General features: G+C 38.2%; 1 protein-coding gene and 1 long non-coding RNA gene across 2 annotated transcripts; both read left to right on the forward strand.

Moving 5' to 3' along the window:
• Window positions 1-5,737: 5,737 nt before the first annotated feature.
• On the forward strand, window positions 5,738-8,136 carry LOC139965104 (uncharacterized). The gene is made up of 2 exons (XR_011792171.1): window positions 5,738-6,566; window positions 7,769-8,136. It is a non-coding gene; the product is annotated as an uncharacterized lncRNA (long non-coding RNA).
• Window positions 8,137-13,751: 5,615 nt separating this feature from the next.
• LOC139965102 (uncharacterized) lies at window positions 13,752-22,958 on the forward strand. Its single transcript, XM_071967340.1, has 6 exons — window positions 13,752-13,972; window positions 16,657-16,839; window positions 17,802-17,871; window positions 19,089-19,153; window positions 20,005-20,106; window positions 21,135-22,958. Exons 1-6 carry the CDS (start codon window positions 13,885-13,887, stop codon window positions 21,242-21,244), a joined length of 618 nt encoding a protein of 205 aa, XP_071823441.1. The 5' UTR covers window positions 13,752-13,884; the 3' UTR covers window positions 21,245-22,958.
• Window positions 22,959-23,767: the final 809 nt, after the last annotated feature.

Below are 23,767 nucleotides of genomic sequence, written 5' to 3' on the forward strand. Positions count from 1 at the left end.
ACTTGCAAGGCCTCAGAAGTGCCGTTTCCGGCAATCTGAGAGGCTACGCGCCAACCGATGGTGGCGCTCCGCTTACATATTGTCACGGGAACTTTCGGGCACAAAAAGTTCTGCCCCCCCCCCCCAAACTGAAAAGGTCCCGTACGCCTATGGCCCTTAGTAAGTACATGATCCCTATTATTGATATAAAAACTACTATAAAAAAAATTGATATAAAAATTGAACAGTAAAAGGGGGCTTCTTATATATGAAAAAGGGAACTTTGTCATTATTGTATTTTACAAACTCGGTTAGCACTTGTCCCTCCGCCCTGGGCTTATTCTTCTGTTTGTCATGAATATGAGATAAACCACTTGACCACTATCCTATAGGATCCACGCAACCATAGAATATATATATATAACTCACGTAATCGCAATGCTGTTCTCTCGTCAGCCTGTCACGGTGTGATACGACGGAAATTCTATGAGGTTTATGTTGTCGCTGTGTATCATTCTTCACCTCCCACCATCCATCTATCATCGCCATAAGGACGTGTCATTTCGTAATTAGTTACCGATCTAGCTACTAAAATTCAATTTTGATTAGTTTATAACCAGTAATATAACCTGTAATAGGAAGTCTAAAATGTCCTCTTTTTTTTCAATAAGAAAATGAATTATAACAAACCTAATTTATTTTACAGTTATCACAATTAAAAAGTTATTAAATACTCTCATTCAAAATCTTTTGTCCCCATGCTGGTTTGTATGTGTGTGTGTTAATATGTTGCCACCGTTTGATTTTATGAATTCCAATTAGTCCTCGTCTCAGGAAGATGAACAAGAACAAAGAGATTAAGGAAACGAGAACAGAAGTCGTAGCATTGACAAGCACGGCATAAACACAAAAATTAGAATTACAAGCTCGTTTATATTCATATATGTAAAAATATATATATATGTACAAATGTATATATATTTATATATATATATATATACATATAAATATATTTATATATATATATATATGTATAACCATGTATACATTCGTTTATAAGTATGAAAGTTCACGTACAAGTGGATATTAATACAGTTAAAATGGACATATAAGGTAACGACAAAATCAGTTATAAGTAGTGTTAAAGTAAAAGAATTAGCTTCTCCCATTCAGAGTTTCAGGGCAGTCAGCGTAAACTTTTAATAATTGAAATAAAGGCCATCCAAGATAGAGAAATTATCATTTCGCTTTCCTCAGATTGGGCGTAATCCAACCAATAGCCTTTTAACTTTACTAATGTCTATGTATGAGAGCCTTCACTAGATAGAAGGCTAGGATCTGTATCAACATTATGCTATAGGGACTGAAGTTACTAGAAGGCCTGACGACAGGGGTCAAGGAGCCTCAATATGCATGGGACAAATGGGGAAATATGAAGGGGCCCGAGAAAATAAGGAGGGATCCGGAAAAATAAGGTATAAATAATAATGTATTTCCATATTATACTTATGAAAAAATGAAAATTGCAATGTCTAGTTATCCCCTGCCCAGGCTGGCTCTCGTCGCCTCTGATGAAATTACGGTAGTTTCATTGTACATGGTTAATAACAAAACCAGTATAAGGATAAATTTGACATATTTTAAATTATTTCGATTGAAAGACAGTGAGCAGCTAGATTGTGTGAAGAGAACTTAACCTTATTGTTCCCGTTACGCCCTTCTCGTGATTACGTCACCTCCCTGCGTGTATATAATGCAGTGGCATAGGAAGGTACTTTTGAAGTGGGGGGGCTGAAGACTGATGGCCGGCCTGGGAGAGGGGTCTAATTTTGGAATTAGACCCCTCAATTCCAATTTTGGATATTTTTTTTGGCATTTCCAGGTGGTCTCAGATGCAATTTGGTGCAATATAGCACACTTCAACTCCCACTCCATTTTGTAAAGAATTTTGCATTTTCACCTGGCCTTAAATGCAATTTGGTGCTCCAAATGAGATTTTTTTCTCATTTGGAAATGAAAAAGGGGTTTTCTGACTTGCGGAGCGGGGGGACGGAATGATACTTCCGCCCCCATATTTTTCACAGCCCCCCCCCCCGGTTCCTACGCCCTTGATATAGTGACTGATAAACTCTAAAGTTACAGACGAACGTTACTTTTGCAACGTATAATATAATTCTTTTAAGACTGCTAAATCTGTCGCGACGAAGTTTTCGTCATATCTGTTACCCAATAGTCAGTTCTTCTGATATTGTGTCGTCTAGTTTGCCAATAATCAACTTTTCCGCCTGCGTTGGTTGAGAGATTACATGAGTATAAAGTTGCTAAATTTCTATATCAGACGAATGATTCAGTCATTTTATTTTACTGGTGGAGAAATAAGCCCTGATCATTGAAAGAGGATTAATCATTGAGTTGCTGTTTAGGTAAATGACTATTAAGATAAACAACTGTTAAGTAAAGGATAATTGGGAATGGCATATACCGGTAAGATATCGTAACAGAATGTTATTATGACAACGGCAGTGACAAGTCACGTAACCTCTTGTAGATGAAAGTTTTCGTATGATGAATAAACCATTGGCATAGAATTCATCAATTCGGTACAGCATATTAAAAAAAGACATTTCAGGAGGAAATGAATCATTAATGGCAATATAATGGGATGGTGGACCAAACAACTCGAGTCTTACAAAGAAACGAATTTTCTCAGTCGCTTTCTAACGATATGTGTTTAATGCGCATGGGCGACTCGGCCTAAAGCACTGTTTCCATACCTTACCTGGACGATCCATTTTGTGCTCAAAGCAACTGCTGAAAAATATTTAACTAGCCAGTTGAAAAGAGCGTACCGTGCGTGTACTATATATCGGTGTTTTCTTTACAGTGGTGTAGGAAGGTACTTTTGAGTGGGGGGGGGGCTGAAGACTGATGGCCGGCCTGGGGGAAGGGTCTAAGGGGAGGGGGTGTCCCCCTCCCCTTTGGAATTTTTTGCATTTCCAGGTAGCCTCAGATGCAATTTGGTGCAATATAGCACACTTCAACACTCACTCCATTTTGTAAATTTAATTTTGTATTTTCACCAGGCCTTAGATGCAATTTGGTGCTCCAAATGTTTTTTTTCTCAATGAAAAAGGGGTTTTCTGACTTGCGAAGCGGGGGGGGGGGGGGCGGAATGATACTTCCGCCCCTCCACATTTTTCACTGGGGGCTGGCGCCCCCTCCCCCAGCCCCCCCCCCCGGTTCCTACGCCCTTGTTTCTTTAAGAGTGTTAGCTTGCATATTAGATTCTTTTATCTTTTATTATGTTTTTAATATATTCTTTTGGTAATGAGAAGTCTAAAGAATCCACATTTGACTTTCAGATGAACAACAGTATATCCGGCATTCATAACGTCACTACACCACTGCCACAGCTGCACGTGGCCCTGTGTGTGCCGTGGAGATGATTGGGAAAACATTCCATGAACAAACTCACAATCTCTCACCTGCAATCCGTTTGTGTAAATTTCAGGGTTTAGTCGCTCGTGACGTCTAACGTGTATTAGACATGTAGAACCTATACCGTATACATTCCGATTTGAATTGCACTCCATCCTACCCAAATTTCTGGACAACTTAAACTCTCTTAATCGAAGGAGAGATATTTGTCTTACCCGTCTGTCTTCCAAACAAGTAACACGGCTGTATAGATTGTCTGTGAATGGATTCAGCTTCCTTACAGCAATGCCATGTAATGATCGGACTACCAGCAGGTGTTTTTCTGTTGCAGCCCCACGTCTCTGGAACTCATTTCCATCAAAGGTTAAATCTTGTTCTTCAGTAAATCAGTTCAAAAAGAGCTCTCTGAAGACTTATTTAATGTCAAAAATATTTCCATAATCTGCCAGTTCATTTATTGCATTGCCTGTGTTGTTGTTTACCTCATGTTATTTGCTGTAGTATTTAAGTATGTAGGATTAAGTCGTTAAGTTTTGAGTTTGTATAATTTAGTTGTAGTTGCCTGCTGGTGGAGTTTGTGCACGTTATAAATCCACATTATAATTATTATTATTATTATTATTATTCCCCACCACACTCTGTAACATCCAACACCCACATACACCATCGCATTCAACCCGATCACCCCCATCCCCACTCAAACGAAGATTAATAAGCTGCTGTGTAGTTTACAGGGTCAACTTTATTCGTTTGAACAGATTTATGACAAACGTGGAATATCATATAACCGGTACTTGCAAATTATATTAAAAACATCGCATGATGTACGGTAACGAAACAGTTATTTTCAATTTCTTAGCGGTGTGGAATGATTTAAGCTATAGGCCTACCTTATCATGAAACAATACTGTAACGATGAAACATTCAATTAACTTCAAATGACATCTTTATAATGCGTTACAAATTTGTCAAGGACAAACAGTGTTGAATGCATGTCATCCAAAGGGTACGATGTTGCTTATATGAATATTCAAGAACATGTCTCGATTCAGTTATTAGATTTTATAAAACAAAGGATTAACATTTAAGGCAGCATTAAGGAGCTGACATTATCGTCAATAAGCCTTTAAGGAGCCTTTCCAGAAATGAAGATTAACATGATCAAGTATAATATTCTGCCTGAATTTATCCTTCAAAACTCAAAGCAATATGTTACTTTAACTATGTTACATCACGTTGTATCGACCACTCCATATTTATATCCTGTTGCAAGTTTGAACGGCGTTCCATGTGAGTTGGCGCACAAACCACAGATAGTTACCAACATTACAAGGCTGCGCGACGCTCCATTGATCTTGCACACATTTACGATAGAAAATGCGTCACAAATTGAACGGCTAAGTCTAAAGATATTTAGTCAAGCGTAACCTTTCGATGTCCGCAAAACATCTGGTGCAGATTGAATTTGTGTAAATTATGAGTTCAATATAGATAAAATGTTTACGCTGCTACCAAGACAATTAATTCGGGGATTAATAAAAAAGGTGGTTAATTGACGTCGGTAGTGCGTAGATATCCTTCAATCACGTCTCAATTATTATTAGTAATTTCTAGATTTAATTGAATCATTTGTCTATACTTTTAAATATCAGCATGGTTGCGTAATGCATAACGGCGTGTCTGCAACATGAATGACTCACTATATAGAGCGATGACGTCATAAATTGTTCATTGACTGGGTACGGTTGGTTTATGCTTGTTGTGTAGTGTAATTAAAATTGCGCAAATTGAAGCAATATGAAATATCGCTTGATGTTATATCAAGTTTCAGTGAAGACTGTCTTGTCAATTTGTGGCATCGTGCAAAATTGTCAAAAAGAAAATAGTATTGTCTAGAAATTATTAATACTATGTAAATACTGTAAGAAAAAACAGTGCATTGTCATCTTTGTGACCATTTTAGCAAATCTAGCTGTTTTTATGGCACTATCCCCAAGTCCGCATTTTACACAGCTTGTTACGTTTCAGGAATAGAAAACAAAAAACTATACTCACTTCCCATCACCAGATTCACCATATTAATTTGTTCCATGTTTCGTTGAACAATAGACGGTGTTCTTCTGCACCTCCCTTCACTTCTCCTATCCCCCCCCCCCTCCCCACAATGTAATTATATGGTACGACTAAATAACGTCACCAGTGTACGGCAAAAAGACTATCCGCCCGATGTTTATATACAAAGCAGACAATTTTAAGCGCATAACCTCTGAGAGAGTTGTATCTAGATTGAATGTTCATTATGTGTGAACCATATCGGGCTCCGGGGACAATTATATCCCCTCTCCTTAATTGATGTCTTCGTTTTTTTCTTTCACTTGGGACATTTCTTTAATTGAGAAAACATTTCTTTTTATGTTACTTTGAACTTCCCCGGGTCTAAATTGAGATCGGTCCCAGGTGATGTAGTCCCTCTCTGGTTATATACCTGTTTTTGTTCAATGCAGCAGACGTTCTTGAGTTTCTATCTGTGATGCAGGGCTTACTTTGCCCAACTAAAATTGCAGGATTGTTTTTCAACAGCCTGAAAGGAGAGAGTGTGTATGTGTGTGTAGAGTCACGGGAAACAACTCACTGGTCTATCTTCTGTGCAATCCGCTCCCAAAGGGATGATTTGTTTTGTTTTTCTCCCAAATGGAAGAAATGCGCAGAAAGTGACTAATGTTAAAAGAAAGTTTTCCAAGACGTAACCGAAAGTCACGAAAAACTACGTTATTTCACTGTCCTGGCCGTATTTTCTAAGCACTTTGCCTTGTTATATGACTGTCATTGCATGGCAACAGAAACACGCAAAAGCGAACTAAGGCCATAGCAACACGAGATATTGGTAGTTTCTGCTTTCATATGTTACCCGCCCAATGGAACCAACATACATCACGGACAAAACGGCGGTGCTCTTAAGACAGTATCCTTGGACTATGCATGTTCCAGATCTCTGGTTGGATGTACCTGTTTCAACTCCCCCTGGACTGATACAAAGCAACCCATTCCGTTGGAGTCTTCCGACATTTTGAAGATTCTCTAAATTCCAACCACCGCAATATTAGTGTAAATAAAGCTTACCACTTCACGTTGCGGGGGGTCTGGATTACGTAAGTACTCAGTTATTCAGATATGTCAAATAACACTTGTGTAAATTCAATGGTTTATTTCTACATCCTACTGATTAATTGCTATTAATACAAGATGATCGAATGATTACCTAGCGATTTAATCAGTTACGTGGTTAACTTCAGCGCATAGTTACATTATTGGTCAAGTCCTGCATTGCAAATACCCAACACTGTACCATGAACTTATCACATGCATCAATTGTATCGTATCGTCAAAGTATAAACGTCAAGTGTTGATGGATCTCACTCACCCTCCCCTCCCTCTCCTTCCCTCCGTCCGTGTTCCTCCCTTGATCCCTCCCTCCTTACCCTCTCTAACCTCCAGGCTCCGTCCTTTCTCGCCCTCATTTCTTTACCGTCGTTTCCCAATCAGTGTACGCCTTGAAGATATATCCTAAGTGAGTTAACCTGTACCCCTCCTCTCTCCCCACCTCCACCAATAAACCCCTCCCCTCTCCCCACCTCCACCAATAAACCCCCTCCCCTCCCCCACCTCCTTCAATAAATCTTCCTCCCCTCTCCCCACCTCCACCAATAACCCCCTCCTCTCTCCCCACCTCCTTCAATAAATCCAAAGCGTTGAAGGGCAATCACAAAGTGTGTGCCATGTGTGTTTCTTTAGTTTGGATGAGTTTTAGCCAGTCTCGAAGGTTTATAAAACAAAATAGCAAAGTAACTGCCGAAGAAAATTGCGTAACAATATATTAATAAACATGGATGATTTTTAAGCAGACACAATAGGTGATGTGACTACTTTCGAAAATGCTCGTTGATATCGTTGAGAGAGGGGGTGGGGGGGGGGGGTAAAAACTGAAAGAAATCATCGGGTAATCTAATACACGTACCATACCTCGAACGACCTTAGTGTACCTCCATCGAATGTTATACTATTTACCTGACCCTTTCGTAAATCTATAACGCATGCGCCATTGTAATCAAATATCACACATATTATTTCAATGTGAACAATTTCTAAGCCCCTTTGCACGCTCTGATTATCCGTAATGCTTTTTTGAAATATGATCCCTGTACTTGTAAATTGGGTTTCCTGTATAGTGGTATAATACACTTGTCAACGTTTCCAAGCAACTTTTTAGAAATCATTTCTTACTTACTATATTATTAATTGGTATTCTCTTAGCACCCACGTAATAAGAGTTTCCTCTCTATCTAACACATAGAGCCATAGAGGACCCTCTGGGGATACCATCACAACAATAAGATGTGGAATTTTCGTGGTTTAATTTCGAGGAGACGGGATATGATTTTGCGTAACCTCTGCTGGAGTAACTTCCGTTGAGACCCAAAGTACTCAGTGACACAGTCAGTAACATATTTGAGGGCCGCAGACAAACTGAAAACAAAGGCAGTATAGATCTTGTCTATAAATGGTACGTTGTGATAAGAAAAAGATCGTGAAAGTATTCAATGGTTTACCCTAACCCTATATTATAGCATGGACCTATGTCATACATGCTCTAACCTCTGCGATTTATTTACAGATATCTACGTATGACAAATAAACAATGAAGCCTGAGCGTATCACTCACCTTATCTTTCATATAGATATTTATGTCACCGAATTTTGTGTCTGAGAAGGGAAGAGGGGTGGGGTGTGGGAAGGGAAGGTCCGGTAGTCAACAGCTAAGAACTATTACATGGAAGTATATCTGATGAGTGCATGGTGATGGCTGGTCGGGCCCCTGGTACAAGTATATCACCAGACCCTCAATATAAAGTTTTCTTTTATCCCATAAGTTCATAAGTAAAATGAGTTATTGTTTATCCCATGTTTCCATATACCTCCTTCTTAATCTCGAAGCCCGTGTCTGCAGTCCCCTTATCTTATACCCACCCCCACCCCCCATCTCGTCTGGCCTGGGCTAGAGGTTACAATATTTTTAGAATTATATCCTGAATTTGTTCTATATATATATATATATATATGTTTATATATATATATATATATATATATATATATATATATATATATACATATACATATACATATATATATATATATATATATATATATATATATATATATATATATATATATATATATATATATATATATATATATATATATACCCCATACCTTCTTGCGGCCTTCTTGTATCTGTCATATAAAAATTATAACAATTGAGAGGTACTTCACACCAACACCCTGTGAAACTCTGGAGTGTCTTCCAAGAAATTCGTGTACTAGCTCGTTAAAATGATTATTCGACAGTGGTGAGTCAAAGAGAGAGAGAAAAAAACATGTTTTACAAGTTACTATAATTGCGGAATTGACGAGTAAGGGTTGAAGGGGGCGGGGTAGGAAAATTTGGTTCTCATGACGCTCGGATTAACTGAGTGTCAACCCTATTATAAATTTTCGACAAGCCAGTTTTAACTTCCCACCTCTTCGAATGCGGCCCACTCAACCTGAATTCTTTCATGCACCACTACGTACCCTTGTGACGTCATCATTCCCCCGCATGAATCAAACGTCTGTTTATCAATATGTCAATTATCTGTGATCGTGAAACATCTATGAATATTCATAGATCGCTGTGTTATTCCGTCCGCCCTCCTGCCCCTCCCCTCCCCCTCCTCTGTCCTGTAATTTTTTCGGGTCGTTTGTGTTTATTATACAATTCCGACCGACATTCCTAGACCAATCAGTGAAAATACCGCAATAATTAATGTTTACGTCTTTTTCAACAGACGAATAGCGATTTAATGAAAAGATCAAACTATTCTTGGTCGAATTTCTAGGAAAGATGGCAACTGTTTGGCAAATTAACGTCAACAGGTACGTAGTTGTATTGTTGTGTTTTACGAATTCACAGAGGTAGTAATAAAAACTGCAAATTTCATGTTTTTCCCCGCTCACAGAAGGTCGCATACCATAGTATCATATATCAGGTTTGAGGAAGGTCTCGATGTTTTGTATATGTTCTTTACAATTATAGATAAAAGAAACTCTCTATACATGTCAAAGGTGTAACTTTGACCCCAATATGAGAGAAATTGATCTCAACATAAGCTCAGTTTGACAAGGCGATATCACTTAAGATGTCATTTAAACATAATAAAACAAAATTAATATAGTTAACTTCATTTCATTGACCTGGAAAGGAAGATGCTTGTACTCAAGATTTATACTGACATAATCTTTGATGGGCCATAACTGACATTACAATACACGCCCTAGGGCATCACACTGTCCTGTGACGTCGAAAGCTAGGTAAAGCCCCATGAAAAATAATTTCACCGGGTCCCATTTTGAAGTCTTCACTTTGTCCTTAAGAATATCTTAACAATTAACAATATTCTTAATTCCATATTTATCCGGGTCCCCAAATTGACCTCGCGTCAGATTATGTACCACATTAACCCCCCCCCCCCCTCTCTCTCCCCACCTCCGCCTCGCCCCACGCCTCTCTTTTCCTCTCTCGTCAGGCCTGACATTACAATGACAATTCAATCCCTTTGGATAAAGGAGTTTTCTCATCTTAAAAAAGTTGGTTGATTTGGTTAACCAAATTCCATTTATAACCAGAGTAGCAAAACCGTAACATTCGAGTAATTTTCTATACGAAATTTCTATAAAGTTATCCTTTGCATAATCGTCTTAGCCGTTAACGACATTTTTTTAAGGGGGCGGAGTTGGAGTGGGTTTGTTTTTGCGTTTACTTCCGTTACGCTTACCACAACAATGTAAGCTACATTTGTATCCTGTAATAGTAATGTGAACTTTATATAAAGTGTTTCATATGACGGCATCTCACGTTCGACCTTCTTTCGTTACCTGGTTCAAACTATATTTAACAGTTGATATATTATTTGATATTCACAAAGGCAAAATGGAGTCATGTGTTTCCCTTTGTCGAGATAATTATTATTTTATTTGTTTAGGGTTGATAATAAAGTTATTTCAGATATTCCAGAAATGTGAACCACATCCTGATCAAAATAGAATCGCAGAATGTTTTAGATACATATCGTGCATTGCCTTTGCGTTATGCGATCAATTTGGTAAAATGTATACCGCTTCAATATTTTTAATTATATCAAAAGGCAGACATAAATACCCCTAACGCCCGGTCTCCCTAAGATAAAATGAGTAATCAGCGAAGAATGTACAGTATAATTCAGCAGCCCTTTATCAACAACATTGTTTTATTTTTAAGACAGTGCCATAGACCCTTACTTGTGGGAGGTTGTATGGGATGACGAAGCTTCCTTCGTGGAAGGGATGCGAGTTTGCTTTTTCTAGTAACGACATAATGTGTACCGTCAAGCAATTACTGTCTCTTATGGTGTCATCAGGTAATTGCTGTCCGTCATAAGCCAGTTGAAGCGCTCCAGACAGGAGACACGTGCCATCCAAATATCCGTAAGAGTTATATTCGCCACCAGAAATTATGGGCAGAATATGTGCGCCATCAAGACAGTAGTTGCTGTGCGCCATCAAGAGAGTAGTTGATGTGCGCCATCAATACAGTAGTTGCTGTGCGCCATTAAGACAGTAGTTGCTGTGCGCCATCAAGAGAGTAGTTGATGTGCGCCAACAGGGTAGTTGATGTGTGCCACCGGGTGATCGATGTGCGCCATCAAGAAGTTTTATTTGCGCCGTCGGCAATCGTAGTGCTCCGTCGAGCATTTCAAGCTGGTGTGTGCGCCACCAGACAGTCGATGTACGCCATCAGATAGCATGAGTCATCAGGAAGTTCATGGCGTCATCAAACAATTGCTGTGCGCTTTCCGAGCAATCGCGCTATCACGTAGATTTAAAGCGTTCACCTTATTAGCCTACATTATGGTTTGAAGAGATATGTGGGAGAGCGCGTTGACGTTGCCGCGGTAGTTACATGACATCTGCAGAGATATGTATAGTTAAACCGCAACACACAATCTTTGGATAGGCCGGCCCTTTCTAACCGAAAGGAAAGCCGACGGTAAAACGTTTGCTATAACTCAGAGGATAAACACTGCTTGGCAGATAAGCAATACCGTATACATCTTAATATGCAAATCATTTGGAGACATGTTGTTCTGGTATTTAGCCTTTTCTTCCTACATCCAAACCTCTTGTTATAGAAACACTTCTTGCCTAACGTTAACTCGGAAGTTGTGTCTATATGATGTTCTCAGGTTGAGCAAGAATGATATAATTTTCCTGTGGTTGTATAGTGTACTGCTGCCTGCGATTCCGTGATCAAGGATGTTTTATGTGTATGCGCCATGTAATATGCATAAATACAGTCCGTGGATATTCCCTTTCGGCCCCAAGTGGCTCGTCTGAACCCACCCCACTCCTACCCCTGATGTATCGCTACATACATCTGTACGAAACAAACCCCATTTCTCCAGAGCTGATCTTATTCAGTATACCTTTGTACGATAAACTTACATTATTTATTTACCAGTCTCCTAGAGCCATACTATCGGATTTTGCCTAGGAAATGAATTATCAGGTTTCATGAGCTACAGCTTTTATACTATAGTCAATTGATTATAAAGGTAAAATTGAATAGAAAAACACGTCTGGAAATTTTTGGGAAATGTTTGTTTTTTGAAGCCATTATGTTTCCCCGCAACTGACTATGAAATGACACTACATTCCTGTACAGGCGAAATGTGATTGGCTCAATACATAGTTTGACTGTACTACCATAACCTTTGCCCTAAAGCGAGTGAATTTCAGTGTTTGTAACTGATTTAGAGAAATAATCGCAAAATTGAGCAACTTCACAACAATGGATAAGTCAGATAATAGATTCTTATAAATGACGTCAAAATACCCGTATCAGGCACCTTTTGGTTAGTTATGACGTCACAGCGATCGTGTATTACGTGTGTCTAGATTAACCCGTGCGACCCGAGAGTGAGTGCAATAACCGAATGAAGTCGGAAGTCACCCGAGGTGAAGTTCCTGAAGGTATAGTAGTGAACCATATTAAAACCTTATTTTCAGCAAGGCAAATATCAACATCCGTTCAGTAATGGATAAACATTGCATATAAATGAGTTTCTTACGAGCCATAACATAGCTATTTCGAGTGAATTGACGGAAGTAAGCTGTGTTCGTTTTTAATTATCCCAAACAGGCTATCAGAATGTTGCCCACAACATGTGTGACGCAACACCTACAATAAATGGTCGTTTACCTAAAGTTACGATGAACTTCTATGTGCTTCTCTGTGTTGACAATGGGGAGGAGGAGGGGTGGAAAGGTTGAGGGAGTGGTGGGGTGGGGTGGGGGGGGGGCTAACATCATCGTATACTCGGGTTATCTTAATACAAGCCACATATCTTACGGCCTTATTGGACCAGCTCATGGTATGGTGGAAAAGTGAAATCTCAAAACGCATAATTTGTTACAAAGTTAATAATGGTGTACCTTTTAACTTTCAAATCATCCACAATAAATTCAAGTCCACACAATTAACTATACACATTTTGAGACTGCTACCACGTGTCACATCTATATAGCACTCACTCCAGATATGAGAGCATTGATACGAAAACCAAACAACTTGATCCACAGATCTCAATTTCCCCGGGCAGTCCCCTTATACGTCGAGACTGTAACCGTATGTTCATAACGATGTCACGTCAAATGAGATTACGAACGTTTATGTAAAATGATTTCATGTTTGGAATACTGTACAATTCATGTCCAACTTGTTATTTACGTACTTGTATATTATTTCAAATTATTCAACCCAGAACGAAGTTTGCAGCAACGAATGAAATATATACTTCCTTTACGTATGAACCGATTGATTTACATCATAAAAAATCATAAAGATAATTTATCCGAGCCCAAAAATATCCTCATTTCTTTAATATGCTCGTAACAGCCTCGTTGACCAGACGCGTCAAATACTCGGAACTGCCCAGAAAAACGCACGTAGATTAATCCATGTTTCATAAATAGTAGGTGGGTGTGGTCACGATGTGGGCGTTCCCTATCACCGCCACGGTTGTCAAAGTTTACCCACTGACTATAGTGTGTGTCTACTATAGGACAGCCTACATACTTGTTAATTACGCATGAAGACCGCCTATATACGTACTTAGTAAATGATGGATTCATTTTCTCCGCTTTAACATTTTGGGATATGGGTTTAACTACTTCCAGCGGAACTTTGCTAACCAGACGTCTTGGCTCTACTGAGGAATATAAATACGGAGAGCTGACAGCAAACAGGAACAGTTGTGTGCTTCTTATAACGACGGAGAATCAAATTTGATTTATTCTACTTTTCATCTCAAAAGTCGTACATTATTTTTTATCAATATGTGGCCCAAACTTATGTTTCTCGCCAGTGTCTTGTTGTGTTATGCTGGATTCAGCTATGCAAGGAAGGAATCTCGGGAAATATTCGGTGAGTTTTTACCTTTCTTTTTCTGTTTCTTTCTTAACATCAATTACAAAATTTCTGCCAAAATGTCAAGCAAGTTTTTCATAGTATTTTTTAAGTACAAGTTAATATAGTACTACTTTATTTTTTAAACTTTAATAACAGCTTATATTTACACCGTGATCACCAAGTTTGCCAAACCTTTTGACTATTTTTACTCAAAACATACCATGTCAAATAAAACAAAAATAGCCACCCTCTTAGATTTTGCTCATGAAACGAATGTTGAGTGTTTTTAGTACCGTACTTAATGATGCCTATTTCAATTCTAATTAAATTTTTGTCGCCCAAATCCTTATTTATATCCCGCGAGCAGAATTGCAGAAATCAAATCGGAAATTTGCAAAATGTTCCATTTATCCCCTTTCATTATTTTGAACTTCAAATTTACCAGAAGTCAAGCCAATAATCTACAATGTTAACAGATTTTAGTAGAGAATGCTATCAAAGGTTTCACACACACAAAAAATTAACCGAAAAAAAAATCCTCAAGCAACCTTGATATGTTCGTTCAATTTGAGAACACTGTAGGCACAGGTACATATCGCATCGTAACTTGGATTTTCAGTTTGGGGTAAACATTATATGGGTGTTATCATGTACATTGAAACACTTATCCAGACTGTTCATAATCACCAGTGGCGTCGCCAGACATTTCACAGGGGGGGGGGGGCACAGCACTTAAATAGGGGTCACAATGTTTATTTGTGAATACCGTCCTTGGGAAGGGTCGAAGGGGAGTAGGTGTCCCCCTCCCCTCTGAGAATTTTTTTATTAATTAAGGGTCCTAAGATGCAATCTGGTGCTATATTTTGCAACTTGAAGTAGCTTTATGTTGAAGAATTTTCGGGCTTAGTCTGTCCGATATTTATGTTTGTTAATGAGGCAGATAAAGCGGTTTGTTTGAGTGTTTGTTGACACTACAAAACGCATCTAGGGGGGGGGGGCACCTGGAGAAGGCACGAGTTTTGGGGGGAGGGTACGCCACTGATTATCACATACCTTTCAACTAACGACTCCTCCCCCACTTCAGCCCACCCCACTATCGTCTTCCACATGGTATGGTCGAAATGTTGTCATTTACAAAGCCAAACACACAAACGGAAATCGATTTCGCCAAAGTTCAAACATCAGTCATTACGTCATCCCGATGTATATATAGGCTATATTTTTACAACAGTTTGTGCACTTAACATGAACGCATCGGACACTTGTTTGTTTTGCAACCGTGTATAGGTGAGACTGTCAGGAAATTTTCCTCCCTGTACTTGTCCTATAGAAGGACTTAGTTTCCGGTCTAATCCCTTTATAATCCTCCTCTAATCCCCGTCGAATCTTCCTCTAATCCTCATCTATAATCCCCGTGTAATCCTCGTCACTTTCGTGAAAAAAAGATCATTTTCGAAAGTCGCTTCACGGCCATAATCCTTGTTAATACTTATGAATATTCATGTCACGTCATTAGGGGGGAAGGGATTGATTGGACAATCCATACTAAATGACTAAGTAGGAAAATCTAAGTCACGTTGTCCAGACATTGTCAGGTTATAGGCCGACATGAATATCTTTAAAAAATAATATAAATAATATAATAATAAAACTTTATGTCCTGACAAAAGCAATAACCCAGTTAAGTGTCTTCCAGTTTGTGGTTAAAAGTTAATTGTCACGTGATCAGAGAGATCAATTTTCGGCCCTTGTGTAGCATTACGTTCCCCTTCTATGGGTGTCGTGAGACACACCTAACGATGATCACAAGGTAACAGTCTCGATGCAAAGGTGACTAAGGTTGGGAGCGGATCAGTCGTTCAGTTGTTTGGTGTTTCGTATCCAAGTTCTTCCTTGGGTAACTTTCCTTAAAAAGGTATCACGTGATCAGAAAGGAAAGCTCTCTATCCTCTATGCCTTATTATAATAACGGGTGGAGTATTTCCAATGACCTTTTAAGGTCACTGCAAATACTCCACCCATTATTAAATCATGTCGAAGACTTCCGCGCCACAAGTAATCAACAAAGATTCCAAGTGTAAAGCACACCAAAAAACAAAAAGGAAATACAGGATTCTACGCGTGTGCAAGTTGATACTTAATGAGATGTAAATAGATTAAATAACAAAAGAATGTTTGTGGTATTATGATACAACGGAAGCTAATAATGAACTTATGACCTCTAAGCGACACGTAAGTGCTCTTCCGGCGATACGTTTCAAAACAAAAGTATGAATTAATATGAGCATATACCGTGTAACAGGCTCACATGTCGTTCGGTTTCCTAAAAAAAGGTCACTGTATGATTTGGTTTCATGCAAACATTTCCTTTCGACTTCCGACAAGCAAGATGAATTGCGTGAACGAAAATCCATATTACTCTTTTGTTGATGTTCAAGTAAAATACAAAGGCGTCAGTTCCAATAGCCACAGAAAACACAATTGAATAAATGTCAAACTATAATTAAAGGACATCCCAATAGGCAAGAGCTATACCAAATGGATAAAACAAAATACACATGACTGGTTTGTCTTCAATGACAACCGCTTATTAGTTTCATGTAATGAATCTAAAAAGCATCCAAAACGGCGCGAGACGCAACAATTGTGGCGTCAGAGCTAAACCACGATATGTATAATAATTTTTCGTATTTTTACAGGCAAATGCAAAGAACGACAGAAGTTTAAGCCATGCGGTGACATCATGAGCTTGTACGAGAGTAGATCGCTGTACTCATTCAACCCCAGGAAAGGCAAATGTGAACATGTTTTTGAGATTTGTTCAACAGCAAGAGCGAATGTATTTAGAACAATGAGGAAATGCAACAAGTTTTGCGGTTCAAGTAAGTATCTTCTCTCTACATTTATATATATATTTCAGTCAGATAATGTTTATATTTTCTTGATATTGGTCACGAAGAAAGATAAAAAAGTATTGCGATGAAATTATAAAGAGCGTGTTTTGTGTGAAGGTTTTATTAAGGAGGGCAAAATGAATACTTTTTCTTGGGAGAGGGAGGGGGGGGGGGTAAATAATTATTTCGGGTAGCGCATAGCGTTATTTTTTTACCGAGATGATGGCTCAGGAATACTAAATATTTGGTTTCATACAAATTTCATGCAAAATATGTTGAGCTTCCAAGCAGAATTATGGATTGGATTTTTGAAGACACACGCAACATTGGTGTTCTTGATCCCACTCTTCACAGATCCCCACCCCCCCCCCCCACCTCTCTACCTCTCTCTCTGAGAAAAGAAAGTAAAGATTAAAACTGGCCCAACATAAATTAACCAAGACACGATAACATGCTTGAAACTCTCCCATAATTGAACTTTGCTCAACGTGCCACTAATTTTTTTCTACGTGTTTGTTTCTCTTAAACCTGCGATCGTTGGACTTTTATCTCTGTTCTTATTTTTGAAGTTGATTGAAGCACCATGCATGGTGATTGTTCCGCTAGTCTTCAGCCAGTATATATAGGGCTCTCGGGAGTCGCTCCCGTTAAAAGTGTGTGTGGCCCATTCCCTGAGCAAATGAAATTCAATTTTAGATGAATTAATTTTCGTATGCTTATATATACCTGAACGAAGTCCCTGCAGTGTTATCCATTCTTGTTATCACAACTTTATTAACAACCGTCTATATGTAATATGTCGTATAAATGTAACATGTAATAATGTTACCGAACTCATGTTCTTGTTTCTCATTGAAATAATACAGGCGTGACTCCACGTTTTTCCCTCCCTTGATATTTTATATGTTTTCCTTTTCTAATTCATATCCTGTAATTTTATCCATCAACAGCTCAAAAGGGTTGCTATGTCAGAGGGAAATGGTATAAACACAAGGACTGGATGACTGGAGAGGGATGCTGGTATGTTTATCTAACATTAACTCTTCTTCCAGTGTTAATATTATGCACCGAGATATTGGTCGGATAAGCTCTAAATAACTCAATTATAAGAGGAAGGAAAAAAAACCCCGTCAAGCTTGATGTCTTCGATATAACATTCAGTGGCATAAGCTCAATCGTGGGGAGGGGCACAAGCATTAGAACGGCAGTGGGAAAATGTGACTTTCATTTGCAGGAACAAAAATACCTCAAAACTTGTTTTTTTTTCAGCAAAATTTCACTTTTAACTATGTTTCTTATTTAAATCAAACACATTATTCGTAATTTGTCAACAAAAAGGCTGCTCTTTTAAATAACAAAACGGCCCTTCGACTAGCAGAAAGGGGCACTTCTCAATTATAAGAAGGTGCTTTTGGGTGTTATTCACAAACATCAAGAGTTGGAGGGGGGTAGGGGGCACGAGGCACGTGCCTCCAGCCCTCCACCCTATTTCCTACATTCAGTGATTATATTGTTACGTTAGCAGGCATAACCATTTAAGGAATAATGAATTGGAACGTATCCATACAAGGGGAGAGTGTGGGTGTACAAACCCCCCCCCCACTCCCGTCAACCCCACACAAAATCAGTAAAGTTGTTATTAGCACAACCTTGGATTTATAAATTACTATAACCCAAAATTTATACCTTAACTGTGCCTTATATAACGCACAATTTCACGTCTGAAGTTACATCTTTCTAGGCGAGGCCCCCTCCACCCCTCCCCACCCCTCTTACATGAGAGCATTCATCCTGTCTTAAATCCTGTATCCACCCTGATGTGGACAGATATATCTTCCCGATCCTTTTCACCCGTCTTATATTTGGCATATTAAGGATATATGGTAACTGGTCACTTTGGTTGGACTTGGATTTAAACATTAGGAAGTCTTGTGGGTGTCTTCGCTTTTATCATTTCACGTGATTTACGCATGAAGGCAATAACAAATCTCCCTGTCATGTTTGGTAGTATTGGTTCTGTTGTTTTGCTGTTATAGTGCGTTTCTTGCTTAACCTGCATGTTCAACCGACCTGTAAAAGCAATGGTTCTATGATTCCTGTCCTAACGTTGTGTGAACATTTCAGAAGTCTATTTACCTAAAATCTTTAAAACTATATATATATTATTCAATTTCCATTTTTTGTTAAAACCGACTGTTCTTATGCATTATTTTGTTTCCTTTTGTCTTCTTACACAGTATGTGTCTTAATGGTTTAATGGCCTGCGCAACATGCGAGGAGAACGACGACTTCTGTGAAAATTGTAAGTATAAGAACTAACCATGCACAGCACAAGATCTCGAAGACCACTTAGAGTATACATGATTGTCAAAGAGAAAAATAAAGCAACTCCAACCTACCCCTCCACTTGGCACCCCTTTTGGCCCCTCCCTCCCGCCCACCTCCCACCCTATACTCTGAAACATTTACTGGAATATCCGATAAAGATAATGCTCAAAACTCTCTCATTAATATATATATATAGATATATATATTACGAAGAAGAAGACGCAAATTACACTTGTCCTAGTTAACCTTGATGTTGTTTTATTGTTTTATTTTATTTGTTTCTTAATGTATGTTTGTTGTGTATTATGAATTCATCATTTGTCGCGAAAATATGAAAATATCGCACAACGTTGTACGTATTATTCTGGTGTAAAATCAAAAGTTGTAATGCTGACTATAGCCTACCGCACGAACAGTAACTTCTAAATGACCGTTATCGTACATAATAGTCAGGATGGTACAGTGTCAAAGGTCAACTCCAAATATGCTAGAATCTCAAATAATGGTCACTCATACAATTGGTCACGTGAACTATCATTTACTGCCAGTTCCAGAACACTGACTTTCTGTATGATTTAATCGTCTTATTTAATAACACTAACCCCCACCCCACCCACCCCACCCACCCCCTCAATGTCTGGCGATAATTTAGAGGGACAGAACATCCAAGAAAGTTGGCCCTGCTTTTGAAAACGGGTAAAAACAAGTTTTAGAATTCCATTATGTGAGGGCAAACCTCGTGGCATTTAAGTGACTCGCACTGATATATTGCACCAACAGAACATCACACGAATAGGTTTTTTCTTTCTTCTTTTCCTCCATAAGGTCCCAGACACAATCGACCAATTGAAGAGACCCAGTTAACAATATGTAGATATGGGGAAGACTGCGATGAAGATGATGATTGCACTTGTAAATCCAAGGAAGGTAAGTTAACTATTATTACATCAACATATATATATATATATTTATATACATACATATATATACACACATATATATATATGTGTATAGTAGAGTAGGTTGGCGTCTATCTTGGCGCAGAGTGCTCTATGTCCATTGGACAGAGCGGAATATATGTTGATACTAGATGAGACTAGTGGAACACTAGTAGTTGTAACTCGGAGTTTCACGCTTTGTAGCGATCTTCAGACAACTCAGAGTCAATCTTCAGAGTTGTCTGAAGATCGCTACAAAGCGTGAAACTCCGAGTTACAACTACTAGTGTTCCACTAGTCTCATCTAGTATCAACATATATGTGTATATATATATACATATATATATATATATATATATATATATATATATATATATATATACATATACATATATATATATATATATACACACACACATATATATATTTATATACATATATATATATATATATATATATATATATATATATATATATATATATATATAATTGAAATCGTAATGAGTTGGAAAATATATATATAATTCAATATAAAGATCTTGGTTAGGCTGCGTTGTTAAGCAGATAAAAACAAACTTTACAACTCCGTGGATTTATTTGTGAAAATATATATCATGTAATAGTTGAGAGGGCCCGACCCTGTTGCTCAGTGGCTCACTGAAATGGAAACAGAGTACGGACGGATTTACAAGAGAGAGATGCGCGGCGGATAGCTCAGTTGGTCAGACATGCTAAACTTGGACAGTAGAGGGAGAGAGAGAGAGGTGGAGAGAGGGTGAAGAGAGAGAATGCAATTATTAATGATATCATAGTGCACGTTCATTACTTGACTACTTTAAATTAACCAGATAATCATATATACTTATTCACTCGATGACAACAAATAAAGTACAGTTGTTTTAGTTTCACCGATTGTCATTTTATTTGAAGTTATACACGCGGTGGTTCGGTTAGTCCGCTAAAATTGTTGCTAGATGGTTCAGGTATTTTAACCTTCTTTCTCTATTGTATATTCAGATTACTGTGAAGAGCAATGCGAGGAGTGCGAAGATGGTGATAGTGAATGCCCGGAGCAATGTGATTGTGAAGTCAACTTATGGCAGCAACTTGTCCCGAATATTTATTGAAGACTTTGCGACAAGTCCAAACTGCCTGAGTGACGATGTCTCAATGAGTTATGTGATTGTGTCATGTAGCCTACGAGAAGCAAGTGATTAAATTTCATGTGATCTCCACTGAAAATCGTGGTAAAAAGTGGAGCAAATGTCAGGACTTTTTCCCTTTTTCTTCTGATTTGGTTTGTTCAAATGGTATTGTAGATGAATAATATTAGTGTGCTGCAAGGAAATCCCCTAGATGATTTGGGGGGGGGGGGGGAGGGGTGGGGGGGTAGGACGGAGTTGGTATACCGAATGGAATATACTCTGAGGGCAAGAAGTAAACTTGTGCTTTGAAACGACTCACCTCAAGTATAAACGAGTTTAACATTCAGCTGTTATACTAACAAAGATCGAAAAAAAGTTTCAAAGCCAACGACAGGGCTGTTGAGAACCCCTTCCGGGCCCGGGGCTAATAATGTCACCGCGTCTATGTCTGTGAAGCTTTTAGACGTCCATGGCACCTTCACGGGGCATGTGAAGGAATTTGGTGGGCGTAACCCCTGATCTGATCCATCCTTACTCCGGGGACCCCACCCCATGACCCCTCCCTCCCCCCCCCCCGATCTCGTCTGGCCTGGGTAACGTCATTACGACCGAACACCTCTGATCCATGGCAACAACGCATGTTATTTTCTATCGGTTAATATGACAACGAATCACACATCTTAAAGTAATTGACGTAACACGATGTGTGGTGTGTATAACACTGTACGATTCAATTATAGGCAAATTTCCGACATAGGAAAATTGTCTACTTATCCGCAGGGTCATTTTTTATATATATACATATATGTATATAAGTAGATTGTACTGAAATGCGTCCATCGTTAAATTTCCGTAGTCAAGTCAAATGACAGTTTTCAATTTAAAGTGCAATACATTACTTTCATATTTATTTTTTTATTCATCACGTTGAGTAACTCTCAATATATTTGTGTTGATAGTATACATCCACGTATTGATCGCATTGTATATTGGTAATTTTTTATTTGAGCATGCGCAAAAGAAAAAAGTCCTTCCCGTGTTCGTATGCCCTTATCCCATGCAGGAATTTAGTATAGAGATGGACCAAAATCTGCAAAGTAGACTCATGGTTGTTCAACTAACTTGTAACGAAGAAAGAAACAAATTTCATTCCATTACAACAGTTATAAATACTGAAGGAAAAAAAGTCGAAAAGAAAGACAATTTCATTCCATTTTCAAAAAAAAGATTAAGAAAACCAGTGCTGCAACTTTAAAAATAATAATTTATTCCGTGAAATCGTCTCAATTAGACTTTTTTCTTTGTTTCTTTTTCTTTCTTTTATGACCGTTTTTGGGTTTTTTTGGGGGATATAAAAATCTTTACCAACTTATTTCAATTCATATTCGTCGACTTGTGCCAAGGCGTTATTTTGATGTGGCGCTCTTTGTAAACCGTTCCAGACAATTGTTTGCAAAGTGTAACCCGTTTCCACATTTGATAGTTTTCAAGTGAATTGCATGTTTATTGTTTGCTGTTAAAGGATTTGTTGTCATTTTGCTTTGTCTTTAAAAACATTCAAATTATGCTAACCTTTCTTCATGTTATTGTGTTACTTTTTATTGTTCGTTTTAATTGTAAGATTAGCTGTGCTTGAAAGTTTTTCAAACTGATAGCCATGAGGGGGAAATACAGAATAAAAAGCTTCGAAAACGTACTTCTTTGTTTGTTTGTTTTTTCTTCTCTTCGGACACCAAATGTTGAGTGAGTTCGAAAAGACATTCCAGAGAGGGGTGTGTGAGGGGTGTAACTACAGACAAGGGTGTTGCAAATTGTTATCATCTTCAATTAACCAGTTGAAATACCTCCGACTCATTTGTGATGAAAATGCATCCACACAGATTATTTTTTATTTGGGGAGGGGGGGGGGTGCTAAATTGCTAAATTTGCATAATGTAACCATCGCCACTGTTACGCCGCAAAATGTAGTTATTGACGCAAAATGTCATCTTAACCAGATATGTAATAACTTTCGCCGCAAAATTTAATCTTAACGGATAATGAAATAAATCATTACATTATGTTTATTATTATTATCATGATTATTATTATGACTTTATTTTTATTTTTATTTTTATTATCATTATTTTTATTATTACGTAATTACATTTTCCGTTAACATTACATTTTTACAGTTATTACATATCTGGTTAAGATACAATTTTGCGTCAATTATTACATTTTGTGGCGAAGCAGTCACCTTCCCCATATCAAACCAATACCGGGATCCCTGGCTTTGTACCTTTAAAAGAGCAGTATACCCAATCATTATTACAAACTTACATGTGAGAGAGATGTGATATACAAACCATCAAATGCAATAAAGAATAAATTGAGGAAGTATTGTTTTTAGGAGTTCTCTTTACAAACCAGAAGATATGACATGGATTTTAACGGACAGACCTACATGAATCTCGCATTCCTCGCACCCTGCTAATCAACTCTCATTGTCCAGTACACCTTTAG

This window comes from Apostichopus japonicus, chromosome 23, assembly GCF_037975245.1.
Source record: "Apostichopus japonicus isolate 1M-3 chromosome 23, ASM3797524v1, whole genome shotgun sequence".
Taxonomy (NCBI): Eukaryota; Metazoa; Echinodermata; class Holothuroidea; order Aspidochirotida; family Stichopodidae; genus Apostichopus; species Apostichopus japonicus.

What these genes read in the sequence shown, in the direction of transcription:
- LOC139965102 (XM_071967340.1), top strand. Translation starts at nt 13,885, where the DNA reads ATGTGGCCCAAACTTATGTTTCTCGCCAGTGTCTTGTTGTGTTATGCT. An exon ending in GGAATCTCGGGAAATATTCG is followed by an intron (nt 13,973 to 16,656) that starts GTGAGTTTTTAC and finishes GTATTTTTACAG; the next exon opens with GCAAATGCAAAGAACGACAG. An exon ending in CGACGACTTCTGTGAAAATT is followed by an intron (nt 19,154 to 20,004) that starts GTAAGTATAAGA and finishes TTCCTCCATAAG; the next exon opens with GTCCCAGACACAATCGACCA.